Source organism: Scheffersomyces xylosifermentans, assembly GCF_036884685.1.
Source record: "Scheffersomyces xylosifermentans strain CBS 12540 chromosome Unknown RJT20scaffold_1, whole genome shotgun sequence".
Taxonomy (NCBI): domain Eukaryota; kingdom Fungi; phylum Ascomycota; class Pichiomycetes; order Serinales; family Debaryomycetaceae; genus Scheffersomyces; species Scheffersomyces xylosifermentans.
Window position 1 is genome coordinate 912,622 of NW_027042939.1, and position 17,954 is coordinate 930,575.

At 39.1% G+C, this 17,954-nt stretch overlaps 7 protein-coding genes across 7 annotated transcripts; 2 read left to right on the forward strand and 5 right to left on the reverse strand. All coding sequences in view use genetic code 12, as the record gives it.

Annotated features, from left to right (window-relative positions):
- Positions 1-61: 61 nt before the first annotated feature.
- Positions 62-2,743, forward strand: RJT20DRAFT_131988 (uncharacterized protein; the record flags this gene model as incomplete). The annotated part of the gene is made up of 1 exon (XM_064918099.1): positions 62-2,743. The coding sequence occupies one exon, from the start codon at positions 62-64 to the stop codon at positions 2,741-2,743; it is 2,682 nt and encodes an 893-aa protein (XP_064776880.1).
- A 90-nt stretch (positions 2,744-2,833) lies between these two features.
- Positions 2,834-4,882, reverse strand: SEF2 (Sef2p; the record flags this gene model as incomplete). Its single annotated transcript, XM_064921380.1, has 1 exon — positions 2,834-4,882. One exon carries the CDS (start codon positions 4,880-4,882, stop codon positions 2,834-2,836), a length of 2,049 nt encoding a protein of 682 aa, XP_064776881.1.
- A 1,454-nt stretch (positions 4,883-6,336) lies between these two features.
- Positions 6,337-7,588, forward strand: SNM1 (Snm1p). The gene has a single exon (XM_064921486.1). It carries the CDS (start codon positions 6,745-6,747, stop codon positions 7,513-7,515), a length of 771 nt encoding a protein of 256 aa, XP_064776882.1. The 5' UTR covers positions 6,337-6,744; the 3' UTR covers positions 7,516-7,588.
- Positions 7,589-9,586, reverse strand: RJT20DRAFT_9359 (uncharacterized protein). Its single transcript, XM_064921487.1, has one exon. The coding sequence runs from the start codon at positions 9,411-9,413 to the stop codon at positions 7,662-7,664; it is 1,752 nt and encodes a 583-aa protein (XP_064776883.1). The 5' UTR covers positions 9,414-9,586; the 3' UTR covers positions 7,589-7,661.
- Positions 9,587-11,349: 1,763 nt separating this feature from the next.
- On the reverse strand, positions 11,350-12,309 carry HST3 (NAD-dependent histone deacetylase; the record flags this gene model as incomplete). The annotated part of the gene is made up of 1 exon (XM_064921314.1): positions 11,350-12,309. A coding segment is annotated over one exon (960 nt), but the record flags the coding sequence as incomplete, so codon positions are not given.
- An 895-nt stretch (positions 12,310-13,204) lies between these two features.
- SNF1 (AMP-activated serine/threonine-protein kinase catalytic subunit) lies at positions 13,205-15,564 on the reverse strand. The gene has a single exon (XM_064921493.1). It carries the CDS (start codon positions 15,356-15,358, stop codon positions 13,592-13,594), a length of 1,767 nt encoding a protein of 588 aa, XP_064776885.1. The 5' UTR covers positions 15,359-15,564; the 3' UTR covers positions 13,205-13,591.
- Positions 15,565-16,631: 1,067 nt separating this feature from the next.
- Positions 16,632-17,936, reverse strand: RJT20DRAFT_9425 (uncharacterized protein). Its single transcript, XM_064921522.1, has one exon. It carries the CDS (start codon positions 17,804-17,806, stop codon positions 17,033-17,035), a length of 774 nt encoding a protein of 257 aa, XP_064776886.1. The 5' UTR covers positions 17,807-17,936; the 3' UTR covers positions 16,632-17,032.
- Positions 17,937-17,954: the final 18 nt, after the last annotated feature.

A 17,954-nucleotide genomic window follows, 5' to 3' on the forward strand; every position in this document is an offset into this window, starting at 1 on the left:
AACAAATAGGCATTATTCCGATTACGTCTGGTAAAGAGACATATCACATTAATAGTCCAAGATGCGAATTGGCTTCAATTGGGCATTTATAGCCCTATTCATTGGCCTCACATCAGCTGTACTCCTTGAAGATGCATTTTCCAAGGAAATGGTTAATCACATCTACCATCAATTCACCCTGTACGACGTTGTGAATGGAGACAGTATAGTCGGATACACGGGCTATGGCCAATTTATTGCAGTAAAATTGAGCGATCCAAGCTATCTCGATTGGACCATCGATTTGAAGCAATTGCCTTTTACTGTGGATAAATACCAATTGGCTAAAAATAACCAATTGGTGTATCTCTATTCCACAGCAGAAGCTGAATTATTCTTATTTGATGCAAAGAGTGGTATATTCGTAAGGAGTGTTGAGTTATCTTCGCCTCCTGTTCAAATTGAAAACTTCTTTAACAAGGGAATCCTTCTTCTCGATCAATCTGGAAGTATAGTGTATGTTGATCACACCACTGGTTCTGTGAAAGTTGTCAAGAAAGACCTTCCTCAAGTTGCAAACTACTTTGTCGATCAGAGAGATGGCTTTTCTTATGCCATTGTTGGTGCTAAAATTATCACGATCACTTCTAAGGCTGAAGTTGTTGCTACAGAAGAATTGCCATTCAATGATGTAAAAGATTTCAAAGACGGAATTGCTGTGACAACCGATGATCAAGTCTACAAATTTGATACTACTAACGTCCCTGAAAAGATTACCATCTCTAATTTAAAAAATCTTCATGTTATAAATTCAAAATACTTGTACTCAAGTGATGGCGACAAATACTTCTTAAATACTATTACAGATGAAAACACTCTTCTGATTGCTGCGGAGTTTAAAGCCGATTCTGGTCTTTTAAACATTGGGTACCATCAATTTGCCCTTGGCGATTTCTGGATTATCACAGAGAAGACAGGCCGTAAATTCATTTATGATTTGACCGATTTGTTAATACTCGAAGATTTGGAATCATTGAAACTCGCAAAAACTAAACAAGATCAATTGTTCTCCGACGATTTTATCACATCTCTCAACGGGAATCTTGTTTTAGTAACTGTGGATCCTAATGTTGAAGGTAGAGTATACAATGTTCAAGACGGGACTTTGTACAAGGTAATTACATCAGCGAATCAATATTCCGCCACAAACAATGACTATTTGATTATAGACAAACCAGAATCTGAGCAGACGATCAACGAATTTCACCATCTATTAGAGGATGCTGACTCAGGATTGGTATTATTACGTTGGTTGCGCAGAGTGAAGAGACACTTGGGCGAGTTGGGCAAATACATAGTATCGTTTGCATCGCAAGAAAATGATGAACAGAGTGTCCTTGCTTCCGAAGGTGATGAATTTGGTTTTGGAAAACTTATCATATTCTATGATGACGTTCAGCAAGCTTTAATAGCCATTAACTCAATTGACGGTAAGTTAGTCTGGAAGAGTACTGGCTCATTCTCAGGTTCTCCCATAAAGCTCACAAAACTTGGAGATGATATTGTGGCCCTTTTTACTCAACATTTGTACTACGTTAACTCGAGAGATGGTGCAATTATTGATGTGCAAAATCTCTCAGGTGAACCTACAGACATTTTTCCAGCTACTCTTGAAGATGAATTGGATGTTTTGATCTTGAAGAAAGAAGGACAATTTACATTAGTTGAAGGCCCAAAAGATTCAGTACATGATTTATATCTTGTTGATCACGATAATGAGTCAGTTTCTGGACATAAAATTGTTGCTGGTCAATCCAACTCATTCAAAACATGGAAATTTGCCGAAGACAATGAAGAAATAGTTGAAGTAGTATTTAAGCCCTTCGAAACTAGAACTTCTTCACTTGGAATTTCTTTGGCCAACAAAGATGTTTTGTATAAATACTTGAATCCAAATGCCGTATCTGTTTTAACTAAAGATTCGGCTAACGGCCAATTAAAGTTCTACTTGCTTGATGGTATCACGGGAACTTTATTATCAACGTTTGAACATGATGCCAATACAGTCATTGATTTTTCGTCAATTAATATTATTATGGACGATAATTGGGTTGTTTATTCTTATTTTGTTTCCCATCCTAAGTTGGAGCAAAGAATCAATGTCATTGATTTTTTTGACAGTGACAAGGGAATTAAGAAGGGAATTGATTCCGTTTCTCCATTCCGCCACAATTCTACCGTGGATTCGTTTACTGTAAAATCTTTCTTGTTCCCAGAGAGAATAATATCATTGGCATCTACCCAATCTCAATACGGTATTACATTAAAATCTATTATTGCAGCAACTGAAACTGGTGCCGTCATTGAAATACCAAAGTTCTTGCTTAACAGTAGGAGAATTGACGATAGAGAGTTAACTCAAGCTGACTTCCAGAGCGACTTCCGAATGGTCCCCTATGAGCCAGTTATTCAAAGAAATTCATTCCTGGTTCTCAACCACAAGCACAAATTGAAAATTACCGAGCAGGGTAAGATTTTGACTAGACCAACTCATTTTGAGTCAACTTCTGTAGTCTGTTATTTCAACGAGTACAATCAGTTCTGTACTACGGTCCAGCCTTCGTCGTCTTTTGATTTGTTGAGTAAAAATTTCGACAGAATAAAGCTCTTATTGACGATCGCTATATTATTAGCTGGTTACCTCATTTCTAAGCCGTTTGTATTCAACAAAAAGTTGAATGCTCAATGGATTGACAGCCCATAAAATCAAATCATACCTTCATAGATCAAAATAATACATGCGATAACTTTAAATGCTAAATATCTATTGTGTTTCAGTATATATGTGTAGAGTTCAATAGAAGATTGACTCATTACTTTTTATATAGTCAACAAATTCCTTTTTGTTGCCTTTGATCCCAAAGTTATCCCAGTTTATGTCCGTTATATTTCTATCTGTTTTTGAGTTTTTGTTTTCGTTTTCGTAAACAAGCCAGATTAATTCATAGTTTAAACTCAAAATTAAGTAGCTTTTCATTTGGTTAATGAGGAAAAAAGAGGGAACAAGTTGATTCTTTTCGTTCCGTCTTTGCATCTTCAGAATAATATAACAATTGTCTACCTCATTGAATTTTTGAATCACCTTGATAAGTCTTGCATTCAAGAATGACCACTCACTATGGTTTTTGCCTCCCATTAGTATATTATTGTACATTTGATTGAACTTTTCCTTCACGAGTTTATAATCTCCAAGCGAACTTAAAATTGGGGACTTGAATACTCTGATCATAAAGAAAAGAGCTAATTTTATTGGAAACTTGTAATGAATTGGCAATTGGTTAAAGTTCAATGAGTTGTCTTCGAATTGAGAAGAAAATATAATGAGACAACTTGTTAAGATTTTGTTAATATACTGTTTATATTCATCCACAGTGATATCGGATTTTGATAATGAGTACACAAACAACTGCAATTTCGTGAATTCGATTGAGATCTTAATCAAGTTATTCAAAACGACGGAATTGTCGTCTCTCACCAAAATCTTATTCAAATCGTCGATGATAATCTCAAACATATTGAAATTGATTAACTTCGAAATATTCAATTGGTTTGGCAATAATAAACTTGAATCACTGGTACTTCCAATTAAATCATTCATGTTCTCATTCAATTTCGATTGAATCATAGATATTTTCAATAAGGAGTTGATATACTGGTCACCTTCATTGGTTTTGTTAAAAATGTCCACATTTGTAGCCTTATTAATGATGTAATCCTGAGTGAATCCGTTGTAGTTATTGTTGGACAATCCTAAATTTATAAGCCAATAGTTGGAGTTAATGTTTATAAACTTATAAATTCTTTCTCTGATCATGTTGTTAAGGTTGACTTCTTGCGAAATATTCATCTTGGTCTTGTGACTGAATTCGTCAATAAACTCCAATTTATGCAAGCCAAATTGCAAAGACAATGACTTCATTGTGGAAATGAACTTGACACATAAGTTGTCAGTAATCTTTGATGTGTTATTTGGCAATGGCCAGGTCGTTAAGATCAATAAGGAAGAAATGACGTATACAGAACGAGGAGTTTGAAGCCAACATTTCTCTACCACTAACGATTTAATGTGTTCAGTGACCACCCTATAACTCAGAGCAGATTGCTCAACAGGGTTGTTCAAGTATGATACATTAATAATACACCAAAACAACAAATCATTTTCTGCTTGAAAACTCACTAAATCAATGTCCTGGAAGAAGTTATCAGGAAAAATTGGTAAGAATTGATTGAAATTTCTTTCGTAGTTAGAAAATAACAATCTAGCTGTCAGAAGTGAAATTGTTAAAGGATCTATCATCCTATTTGATGCTATGGTGAAACGCTGGCTGCTGTCTCCGTCATTAAATGCTATTTCGTGATCTACTGGAGCAGTGGCTGGAACTCTGTACTCTTCCGGAGAGTTGATGCAAGATTGAATATCGGACACTGGTGGAGTGACAGAACGGGATTTTCTGTATGGTGGAGGCGCCACTTGTTCCTTTTGTTGCTTCTCTTGGAGCTCTTTTTCTGCTATAGCTCTCATTTGGTTGCCTCTTTCTATCAAGAGATTTATCATTTCGTTCTTACGACTGAGCATTTTGTCGAGAACCACTTTTAAGTCCTCCACTTCGCCTGCCAACTTCTCCACAATGTCTATTGTGGATCTGTTGGCCTGGGTGGTGATGACTTCAAGGGTGCAGTTAACGCTCTTCTTAGCGCAGTGAGTACATGGCAAAGGGTTGGTGTCGGCGGCATCACACTTGGTCTTGTGCTTTCTGCAACGGACACATGATTTAAGGACCTTGGCGCCGTCCCGACTGGCCGGTATTATCAACCTTAGCCTATTTTTCAGCTGTGTTTGCATGGGCATGATCATTGGTAATGTGGAGTATAACTGTAATATTTGCAGGCCTCGGAAAAAAATGTACCAGTCTCAAAATCTGGTGATAGTATAGAGAGTAGTGAGTATGGTAGATCGTGGAAGATGTACGGGTGTGAGGTGGGTGAGGTGTGAGGTGTGATGAGGAGGAAAAAACTGATGCCGAGTGTAGAAGGGTGTAGCAATGCGGAGATCAGGTGTTAAAATGTTGAAAATTAAAGGTGAAGGGTAGTTTCACTGGTATAGGAGGTCTCGTTGGTTGCAGTATATAGTTAAGGACTATCTATACTGTGGAGGGTCTATATGCTGTATGGTGTATGCTTAACTATGGTAAAATGCAACAGTTCTGCTGTAGTTCAGAATAGTACTAATTTATAGTATGGATGCTAAATATGCTCAACGGTATAGAGGAGAATGGCGTGTATCTATATATGGGATTGATGCTCAAAATCGACAATCTGTCTACAATTATACTCCTGAACCCACCACCTCGATCTATCAATCGCGTTGCAGTGGTTACGATATGACATCCGATAGCTACAGTAAGCTTAACTGGGAGTCAAACGATTGGTCTAGGATGCAAATATGATTGTGAAAACTGTTCCGCTTATCGGTAGTCGCAGCATCTTAGTAATGGGGATTTTCGGTGCGGTGATTGGCTGTTTGCAGGTAAACCGACTTTCGGTGCAAAATCGCGTGGCTGCGGACGGATGCAAAATTCGTGGACGGCTACTCCTCTTTTCAAGTTAGTGGTAGACCGTCGTGGGGAAGGCATAATCCAGGTGTTGTCATTCGAGGATACAGGCTAGGGAACTCATTGTGGGAGGGTAGGTACCTTAACCGGCAGAGGCCGTGTGTGGAAATATGAAATTGGCCGTGATATGAACTGATGAATCAGATACGCTGTTGCTACGGTGGTGATATTCGAGTATCGGCCTTGATGTAGGTGGAAGTGTAGATTGGATACGAAAAACGACACAATTACAGTTTTGGTTGATGTGTTTTATTACTGGCGAGGTAGCAGTATACATAAATAAAGGGTTACGTGATGCTAGGTATCGTGGAATATGATATTTGCTTATATCACTGCTTTGTATAGTATCTTCTGAAGATCTGACTCAACCATACCGATATTGAAAACGATTGGAGGAGAATGAGCCACATAATGTGTCACTTACGTGAAGCGGTAACACATTGCCAAAATGTTGCCTGCATCATATGACGTGAAGGGACTTGTTCGGTAATGTAATTATACATACCGAAAACTCCACCAATTATATTGGTTTGAGTTGTGTAAAGGACTGTCAACTACCATTGGAAAGAGATACGACATCACAAGCTTTATTGGGTACACTTATTGTGCCTTATCGCATTTTAAAAAAGAGACAATAAGTTTCCTAATGGGATCAGATTACGACTAAGGGTCGTATACTAAACCATGGCATAACTGTAAATGAAGAAAATCACCAGGTAGTATTCCCACACGAACCTCGTTTGTCTTGACTACATTCGAACAAAGTGAAGTCTTCGTGTTGTATGTTTCACTTCATTTCCGCCTTTGTCCTCCCTCTTCATGTTTCTTTACCTACACTTGTAAACTACTCTACTATAACTACTTTCATATCAGATCACCTGCTTGGTAACGTGATATACCAAACCTGCACCGTTTCCCCATCTCATATGGTAGCATTTTCTATTGAAATATCCAAATCTGATAGAGAGAATTGCAGCATCTTCTTTGGTTTTTGACTCTATACTATTAAGTATATTTGTGTAGCAAAATCGACTTGCTTAAGGAAAACGACGGAATTGTATTAGTCAAGCGTTAATGATATATATAGTGAAAAATGTCGAATGCAAAGAAACCTCAGTTGAATCAGAATCAAACAACTGCTTTGCATCTATATGACCTAGCACATTCAGTTCCTTTGAATCCACTCAACAAGCAATATTCTCTTTTATTTGATGATTTCATAGCAGAGAAATCGATTAACTTACCCACTGGAAATGCAAATATAAGCCACAACTTCTGTGCTAATTGTGGTACAGTGTTGATAGCTGGTCTTACACTAAGCATAAGGATTGTTTTTGCGAAAAAGAAAAGAACAAAGAAAACTAACAAAGATACAACTTCAGATGTTGGTAAACAGAAAGATGGCTCCTTTGGGGTAGCACAAAGTAACAACAATGACAGTAATGGGAAGAAGCATATTGGAAGAAAATTGCAATATCGGTGCCTTAGATGTAATAACAAAGAGTACGAAGATAGTTTGATTCAGCAAAATGATAAGAAAAGAGATTCAACACCACTACCTTCGGCAATACGGATGTCCGATTCAAAGTCAAATAGTCTCAGCAGAAGTGGTACACCAGAACCTTTTAAAGCAGAATGGTCACCTCTAACGAATTCAAACGAGGTATCCAAGGACATTAAGATCGATGGAAGAAATAGTAACAATGGTAATAACAAAGTCTCTCTGAATTTAAAATCAAAAGAAAGATCTAAAAAAAGGAAGCAAAACAGCTTAAGTAACATGCTACAGCAAAAGAAACAGCAGAAATTGGACGAGGCAAAAGGCAAGAACTCATTGAACTTAATGGAATTTATGAATGGCTAAAACAAAATAGACTTAAAAAAGTAGCACCATAGAGCTAAATTGCATAGATCTAGAAACGATATACAGTAACAAGACGACGACGTTTTTAATACACATTCATTATGTCATACATTACTATTCCTATATACTTGACCTCAACTTTTGCATCAAGGCTCAATTGAACCTCTGTAGCTCTCCCGGACACAGTTACGTATCCAACGTCTACGTCTATAAATTATTTGTGGAAAGAGTTCCTTTTTTGTATCATTCCCCTCATTACCTTTTTCTGGAGTTCCATGTTCATGGAAAGCCTCCTGGTAATCATATACCCATTTTTCGTTATCATCAATCAAGACCAAGTCCTCTATGTAGTTGTCCTTGACCCATGCATTCACCTCGAGGTCAAGTTCCCATCTCGGACCCAAGAACTTCCAATTCTTTGGGGGCATTATATCGTTGATGGAAGACTTTTTGTTGATATTTAAATATCCCTTTGGCTTCTCAGAAACTTGAGAATGTTCAAATTCTTCTCTATCTTCGTGTCCTGAAACCATGTTACGTAAATTGCAATTGTACTTTCTGGTTGCAGTATTAACTGTGTAGATATCACTGGTGAACCCCACCAAGCTCCAGATCTTCGTCTGGTTGTTAAGTTTTTGCAATTCAAAAATTTCTACCTCTTTGATGTCAACTTCGTTGATCTGCTGCTCGCTTAAATCACCACGTTCAATTATTTCATCTATATCAGAACATGGCGGCTCCAATAGATTGATAAGTCTTTCCTCCACTCTGTTAGATATATTTAGGATGTTGAGCCTGGTCTCCTCCTTATAAATCCATTCCAAGAGCCGTCCTCTACAGTAGGGGTGCAAAATGATTGCAAATGCCCAGACTGATATCACTAAAATCGTCTGAAGAATGTAGAAGTGACTAGCAAAGAAACTAATCGCTAGTGGTGCAAAGTACAAGTTCGAAATTATAAGGAGAAGTACTCCCAAAAAGACTATTGATGTGAGACTTTCGTCCTTGAAGTATAAGTAGTCGTTTGTAAGCCACAAAATGAAATCGTATGAAACAATGTAGAAGATCATATGATTCTGCATGTCGGTAAGATTCAAAAGAAACTCTCTCGAGAATTCGGGGACTGGTTTTGGAATCCTATAGTCATGCAATGGTCTATGGGATGGGATTGGATTGGATTCTAAATATGGAGACAAAGACGAAGTGTCTGGAGGATAAATAAGGAGGTAATGTGGGATTAGTACATTACCAATTAGAAGAACAAGTGGTAAGACGCTTAATAAGTACGGATTGATGATCAAATGCGTTATTATTAGCAATACTCCAACGGTGTAGTATGGATGCGTCCAATTGACTAATCGTATGATATTATCAATATTGATAAAAGTACTTGTCAAACGCTGGTTTAATTGCCTCAGGTTGGTAGACATTATGTTCATTGACAAAGATGGTCTCAGCTTCTGCATTTCAATTCTATCCTGAATGACACGGTTAGTCTGTTCATCGTTGACATCCATTGGTATGATCATGGAGATGATCTTTTCGACTAATTTATCGGTCATGAAGGAATTGCCTGAATTAAGAATTGATCCCGACGATACTGATCTTTTGGATGGGTCTTTGTCGTCTGTCTTGCTATAGTTCCAGAAAGACGAGAAATCCATATTGCTGAGCGATGGTCTTGAAGGAGTGCTGGCATTGGCGCCATTTGAGCTCGAGGGAGAAGTAAACTCTTGCTTTGTCGATTGTGATGTAGATGTGGTAGAAGATGTGCTATCGGTGCTAGCCGTGCTGCTTGAAGAAAGGCGCTTAATGGTCTTCAGGATCTGTTTATGTTTGCCGCCTTCGCTTGGTTCCACGACCAAGATGTTCTCGAAGAAACTAGAAACCAGATCCATGGTTGGCGGCGGTTCCTTTGTAGCCTAGGAAAACAGAGCCTTATTGTGACGATAGCCGTTGAACAATTGATGTAATTGAAGTAATGTAACCTTATGCCACCAGTGTCAGATCCAACTGTGCCGAAGAGTGACCCGATGTCACAGCAAGGTACTAAAATTTATATGCGAGAACCAGTGATGTATACAGAATATAGCATACAGAATAGAATACAGAATAGAATACAGAACAGATACAGAACAGAGTACAGAATACAGAACTAGAGAATACAAGAATGGTAAATAGACAAAGTGAGAGAGTGAGAAAGAGTGAAAAAATGGGGAATCTCGGATTAATGAGTAGCGAGCATCAACCCATCAGAGACGAACCAACATCCCAAACGCAGCAAAAGCCCAATGGATCCAGAACCCAAAAAAAAGAGCCGATGTGCAGTGTGCTGAGCAAACGACAGTGAGTAAGAGACCGAGTGAGCGAGTGAGTGAGTGAGTGATTCAGAAAGTAAGTAAATGAAGGGGTTAAGCAAGAATGACAAGAGAAGATTGTCGGAATGTCCCATTTCCATGTCCCAATCGGTGTAGGAAGTAAACGAACCAAATCAACAGACATGGGTGCAGTGAGCCAGTGGGTGACAAAGTCGGGGATAGCATTCAGGTAGTATTATGTAGCAATTAAGCCTTCAACAGCGATAATACGGTGTTACTCACCGTGTTCGGTAGTTACTGGAAGTTACAGTATTAATAAACACTTATTACGATCTAATGGTATTTCGCAACCATGTCGTACGAAGCTTAATTGGTAACTTATAGCCCACAATTTTACTCGCTTTGCTGAGAGATAGATCAGGGAAGAATGTTGGCATAGAAAACGCACATATAAACGTCCACCTTACTGGTCACCAAAGAGGTCATGGAAAATAAAAGGAAAACATGAATATACGGCGGAGATCTATATTATGACCTTATGAAGGTTGCCTGATACCTCCTTTATATTAACTTGTCTATGACTCGCTCTGTAATTCCGTCCATGTTGAGTGGGTGCCAATACCGTTGAGTTTAAAGCTTTGTGCTATCTTTCGTTGTTGAGATACAAACGTTGGGTCATGAATTGACCCCTATACACAAAAGAACTTATCCATTCCCGGGGATCTATCAATCATTTCTTCCGCAAACAACCCTTGAACCACTGTTTTCGCTGTGACTATTATTTAATCCCATTCTACATTTCCCACCCATAAATGATTGGTATGTAATGTTACGCTAATATACAAAATAACAGTGCTAAAAAACGATCTATGCTAGAATACTAGTGGGAACTAGATATGCGATTCAGAGCAGAAGCTCTGAGGGAATTAAAACTATGTCATCATAATGCATTGAAAAGTGGAGCTAGTAAGAGTCAATCCAGGACTCAAGCCTTTACTCTCTTGTGAATATGGGATTCCTTGCTCTCCTTGACTATTCTTCTCTTTTTGCAAGGCTGGTTCAAACGTGAACTTGGGTATGCGCTCAATGGCATCACATCCATGGATTCCTCTGCTTCTTCCGACTCCAGTTTAATCACTATTATGCTGCCGTCAACATCTTCACTCTCTTCACTCTCGCTTTTAATAACTTCTATGTCATCGTTAAAGCTAGGCAAAGGAGATGGCAACTCACACTTGATTGGTCCATTTTTCTGCTGGTTTACAGGCTTTCTTTTCAAAGCTGGTCTCTTCTTCTTTGTTGGAGTCGTTGGTGGTGTTAAAACCGTCAGCTCCTCATCTTTCATTTCAGTTTTTATCTCAGTCTTAACTTCGGTCTTAACCTCGGTCTTGACCTTGATTGTCTTCTTCTTCGTAGCTTTTGTCTTTTCTTTTTTGATTTCTACATTAGTATTGTTGTTCTTCAACTTTTTAGAGTCTAATTGTTCCTGTGTTAAGAATAAATCTGGAATCTCTTTCTTCAAAATTCTCACAAACGAATCGCAGTCGCTCAAAATTTCGTAATCGAAATAGTTTTCCCATTGTTTTGACAATGGTGTCTTGTTTATGAATATGACCTTTCCTCCTTTGTCATGAATAGATGCACTAAGAGATTTGACCAATTTCTTGACACCATCCACTTTCAATGAAGTACCCATGACGATCAATAAATCTGGCTTTGCTCTTAAGTCAACGTTGAGGCCTTGGGCTAGTATTTCAGACTGTGGATGATGCTCTCCGTACAAAACGATGTCTGGTCTGAGAAGACCTATATTTCCGGTTAGTCTCTTACCAGAATATAATCTTTCTTCGTACTTTTCGTAACATTTTGAGCATTGGGGATTTAATCCGTTAGCTAACTGGCTTTGGTAGCTCTCGTTCCAGTCAAAATTGCTAAAGCAGTTTGTGCATGAAAGCTTGTGCAAATTGCCGTGTAATTGTACTACATCCAAACTTTTCCAGTTCTGAATGAAGTTCTTGCAGTCATCGAACTCATTGAGATTTATACCCAAATTGAGGTTAATAGAGCCCTCTAATGAGTCTATGTTTTGTGTGTAGCAACGCAAAAGCTTGTTCTTGTCCTTCAAGATCTTGATGAATTTGTGAGTTTCTGTGGCCTTAGCATTTAAACTGGACTTGTAAAGAGACTCCATAAACGTACAGAAGATGGCTAAGGAGATCTCGTTTCTAAACAATGAGATATCAAATAAGTCCTGTCCCTTCACAACAGTCTTTGGAAACTTTGCCTTGACCAAATTGTAGAGACCGTCTGACGATCTGAAATCAGGTATGCCGGCGTTACAGGAGATACCTGCTCCGGTCAACACGGTGGCTCTCTTCGACTTGAAAATGCACTTGATCACTTCGTTCAAACGAATGGACGACTCTGCCGTCAACTCCGCCGACGGCTGGTGTTGTAGCAAGTCAATTGAAATCATTGACCGTCTGGATTTTGTATCCCTTCTATAATGATAGATAAAGAATCAGGGGAAGTGTATCTGATGTAAAATGGCAGTTTCTGAACTCAAAAAAACTACTGGATTTCACTTATGCCGCTGCTCTCCAACTTATACTGTTTTTCTAGCTGCCGCTGTGTTTCAATACTTCTTCTACTTTGTTCTTACGATAAAGAGAACAAGACAACTGTTGCTAATGAAATGGCTGTAACTTTTTTTCTAATGCTTCTCCTTAATTCACTACTGCATTTAATTTAAGTCAATGCCCGGATTTGGAATCCGGGCATCTGTTTATGTTTTTGAGGCAAGGATTAATTTTACCTAATCGGGAAGGATGCAGAGGGTTTATGAAAACACGAATTTGCAGATGGAAGGAGAGGTCGAGGAAAGGTAAACAGGGGAAGCAGGTAGAGATCTTTGTGGTGTTTCCAAGCGAGTTGGAGAGAATGCGAGATCGTAGATGGGGGAGTAAATTTGGTGGTGTGAGATGAAGTTTGAGTGGGAATTGTACCGTTGCTAATGGCCGTGTTGTGTTGGGGGCTACTGGCACATTGTTACTGGAGGAAGGAAACTGCCCTTAACTAAGTGAAGGAGAAAATTGATAGGAAGCAAGCACATAATTTGGCCCGCAGGAAAAGGTCCTACACAAACGCAAATTTGTACTCTTATGCATGCAGAGTGTTGACGTGAGTTACAGAGGTTACAGTCCGTTGCCGTGGTTCCATTTCCCAGACGTTGGACACACTAACTATGAAGGAGTATCGGAAAAATCGTCCAATATGAGAATGAATGCGAAAAATGCGAGTACCTGAAATTGCCCAGTGAATAAGAGTAAGGATGGAAACTACAGTCGGCGAATTTTGTGGGAAAAGGAGTGAGGTGGTATTGGTAGACGATCGGAACGGAATGAAATTGTCGTGAGAATTCCTCGTATCTGGTGGTTATGTTAAGTCGTAAGTGTCAGCTAGGTTTTGGCAATTCTGTATAGTAGGGCTACCATTCAACTTCCTTTTGCAGCATGAATGCTTGTGCGATCTCCCAACTATGTACTAATTTTAGCTCTTCAACAAGTGATATAACCATAACAAAGTCATTATATCTCTTGAACCATCAATATGGAGCTGAAAGCAAATTCTTCTACACTTCCATACGTTTCTAATACATTACTCGTGGTTCTACCCGAAAACTCTACCAAAAAAACTATTCTACAATAACTAAGTCTACTTCGCTCTACCACTATGTCTCATAAATCATTGGCACCTACTCAACCACTTTGACTATTCACCGCCAACTCCATGATTAATCTTGTAGCCAAATGCAAAAATGGGTATGCAGAGAATGAACTGACTTCGTCGGCATCCTGTTTAAGATTATGCTGTTCCTCTGCGCCTGTGGTCTCCCAGCCATCAAATTTGAAGTCAACCAAGTAGTTATTTGGCTCCAACTGGAAGAGCTGAATTTGCATCTTCATCAAGTTAGGGGCATCCTCTACTTCACAACTATCATACTTCCATCTAACTCTAATGGTCCACAATTCTTCCTCGGTGGGCTTGGCCCATTCTGCTCCCAAGTTCTTTAAGGCTCTGTAGATTTCTCCCATAACATCTAAAGGATAAGATCTAGATCTGATACCAAAATGCCATCTTGTTTTCAGCTTTCTAGTAGAAACTGGGTTGATTACTGACTGGCTGTTAGTTTCCATCATGTATGCTCTATGAATAGAAGGCAATGATGAAGGCAAAATTGCAATCGTAGAATTGGGCAAGGTAGATAAATCAGGAACTGTTGCAAGTGTCTGGTAAGTAAGAGATTGCTGAACTCCTGGTGCTGAACTGGTAGAACTTGCTATGAACGAAGGAGGAGGCGATTGCGATAAGAACGAATCGATCTTGTCGGCCTTAGATTTCTTTAAGTCCTTGACAAGAGAATGATTTTCTTTCATTAATAAGTATGCATCAAGTATTTCATTAGATTGTTGCTGAGGAGTTGATGATTTATTGCATTTTTCTATTGTGTTAATAATCTCGTCTCTGTCATAACCCATAGTTACGGTCAATGCAGAGATTACATCCTCGTCAACGTCAATTTTTTTATGCTTTGTCTTGGACAAGTCAGGAGGAAGTAAGTAATCGGCAATTTCTTGCTTGAACCATTCGTCTTCCATAATTTCATGGATAGTGATACGGTTCAATGGGTTAACAACAAGCATTCTGGTAAGCAAATGTTTGGCACCAGGACTAAGATAATTAGGAAGTGTGTAAACACCGTTACTGATCTTCTTGAATAATGCAGGGATGAACTCGTCATCAAATGGAAGTCTTCCACAAAGCATGACGTACAAAATGACACCTGAAGACCACACATCCACCTCTGGTCCAGCATATAACTTACCAGAGATAACTTCGGGAGCTGCGTAATTAGGAGAACCACAGGACGTCTTCAAGAAGTTACCGTCCGTCATGATATTGGAGAGACCGAAATCAGCAATCTTCACGTTCAACTGATCGTCCAATAACAAGTTCTCTGGCTTTAAATCTCTATGGACAATTTTGTGTCTGTGACAATACTCTACGGCACCTATGATTTGTTGGAAGAAACGTCTGGCTTCATCTTCAGGCATTTTTCCTCTTTGAACAATATAATCGAATAATTCCTTTCCGGCGTACTCAATCACCATGATAATCTCATCTTTGGACTTGATGACATCGTATAATTTGATAATATGGGGATGTCTAAGTAAACGTAAATAGGAAATCTCTCTTTCGACTCTACCCTGCATGTCACTCTTAGCTAATGTCTTTCTGTTGATGATCTTAAGGGCCACTTTCTGTCCAGTGACCAAATGCTGAGCTAACTTGACCTTACCGAAGGAACCTTCTCCGAGAGTCTTGAGAATCTGGTATTTTCCGATTCTATTAGCAGGATTTGCAGAAGGGTCAATTGGAATGGCTGGCTGTTGGTTTGCTGCATTCTGGTCGTGGTGGTGGTGATGGTGATGGTGGTGGTGATGGTGGTGGTCTGTTTCAGCCATTGTGAATGTACTAGATGAACTTCAGTGCAAAGGGGCCGATCGAACTCGTATTAGAATTTCAAAATGTTACGAAAAAACTGGAAAACTGTATGCTGCGATGCGAAGTGTTGACGTTATGCTGTTTTTTGATTGCTTGGGTTGTGATATTTCGTGATTGCTGTGATGTCAACTGGTTTGGCGGTAAAAACGGACGACACTGTTGTCCTTAAAATTGGAGAGATAAAAAAATGATATGAGAGAGTGAGAATGAGAGTGAGAATGAGTGTGTGAGGCGGTGTAGGCACGACCGGGGTTAGTCACAGATTGTACTGTATAATGTAAGAATATGGTGGAGGTGCGACATTTGGAAAGGTGGGAGTGGAGAGTGTGTGAGTGAGAGAACTGAGATGAATAATGGAATTATGGGGGAGTTATGAAATCTAGAGAGTGAGTGAGTAAGTGTATGATGGGAGTGTACAATGAGCAGATCTATTTATGTATGTATGGGCTTTGAAAATAGAGTGTCTTTACTTGTAAACCTCTCCCCGGAAGTTTGGGGTTTTGGAAAAAACTCAAGACCTTCAGTCACTATTATCCATATGACCTGGAGGATTTGCACCGTTTTAACTTAGGTCACACTCGCCATGCCCAATCTAGAGACTCCAAATGCGACTTATGCTGCAAAACAATCTCTTCCAGCTATATTTCCCACCTACACGAAGACTGCGGCGTGGTTAAACGACTCTGGAACGTTTTTGGCCCACCACGTCCTCTCACATGGCACACCTTAATTGCTAGTACAGAAAATACTTTCCATGAAATGAAAAAGATCAATAGATACCTACTTGCCCTTCTGAAATTAACGGCCCGGCGACGAGCTCGGACGGTTGACATTTGCTTGGCCGACGCTGAATTCACACCTGGGTATCCTTTTTCAACTACAAATACTAAATCACCTATATCCTCTAATTTTTCATCTAGTAAGATGAGATAATTGCCCCAAAGGGTTTTGGCAGAGAGTTTTCACCCCCGGTTTTCTCTCTGTACTGATCACTATCACACTGTCTTTCTCTTTTCTCTCTATTCGATTAGTTAGTTAGGAATAAAGATATACCCCTTCAAAAAAAAAAAATGTAAAGATGTGTGTGAGGGTAATGAGTATATTTGTATTGGCAGTAGTTTTTGCAACTCTTAAAATGAAAGGAGTTAGATAAAATGAGTTGCAGGATTCGGTACGGCAGAACTCATCAATGTAAAGATGCCTAGTCGACCACCAAAGTTTTACTTCACTTTAACTACTCCACTAGATCTTTTATTTCACCTCCAGCAATTTCCATACGAATTGGAGTATCATGTATAGTGTGATACAGAATGTGTTGCATATAACTTCGATTGGCTACAGGGTTACAAGTTCGTTACAGTAGAACCAAGCGTTATAGTAGAACCAAGTTAAATGTTGTAGATGAGTTTATTGTATTCCTATATGAGTAACTTCATTGGCGACATGATAATGTTGCTGCAGTGGTGTGAATTTACCAGTATCGACATTGTCTTCTTCTTTGTTTGGAATATGATAAAATGCAATGTTTAAACGTCAAATGAGCTCTTTCTCGACATATTTAAACTCTATGGAAAATGTGGAGAAAGATATCACCAACTTTAAGTCGTAATTAAACTGATTTACTTTCCTATTTATTACTTTCTCTCTCTGCTTCGACTACGAGATCTGTCTCTGGATCTGTTGTCGCTTTCGTCCCTGTATCTATATGATCCCCGTTGGAATCCTCTATCTTCTCTCCTGTTACCTCTTCCTCTTCCTCCCCCTTGTGAAGGTACCTTCCTATCATCTCGAGAATATTCAGATCTGCTTCTAAAGCTGTATCCATTACCCTTGGGTTCTTCTGTTTTTGTCTTGTCTTCATCTTTTATTATTTCCCTCTTACTGGCATTATACTGACTTCTATTGTAGTTAGTCTTTCTACCATTGTTTTCCTCTCTCCTGCCACTGCTGGAATCTCCAATTTCATGCTCTGTTTTGTTCAGTTTCACCTCCTTCTTTTCCTTCTTTTTCAGCTCTAGCTCCTCTAATTCACGCTTTCGCTGCTCTATTATTTCTTTCGGTATGCCATCTTCGTCCTTCTGTGCACTTATTAGCAATTTCCATAACTTTTCACAGAAGTCGAGCGATTCGGCTTGTCCCAAGAAATCTTGGAGTTGTAGCTGAATCGCTTTTATATCAGGAAATCCTTCATTTTCCTGTAGCAACTCGTAGATGTAATCAATGACGATTTCATCATCTGGTAATTGTTCGTTGATTTTCTTGTAGATCCAATCCTTCACGATAGGAAAGTTCACCTTCTCCATATTCACTTTCACTTTGAAGCATTTGGGGAACTTTGTGGACGACTTGTCCTTTTTGATCTTTTTCTCAAGATAGTCTGAATCCACTTCAGTAACCCGATACGCCATTGTAACAACTCTCAAAACATAACCTATCACTAAACGTCTTTCCACTGCTTGTATGTTCCATCTCTTGCCTCTTCTGTGAATGCTAAACGCTACTGAGACAGTGATGATTTTACAGTTTGAGGCGCTTTTGGGGACAGCCAGATACGGA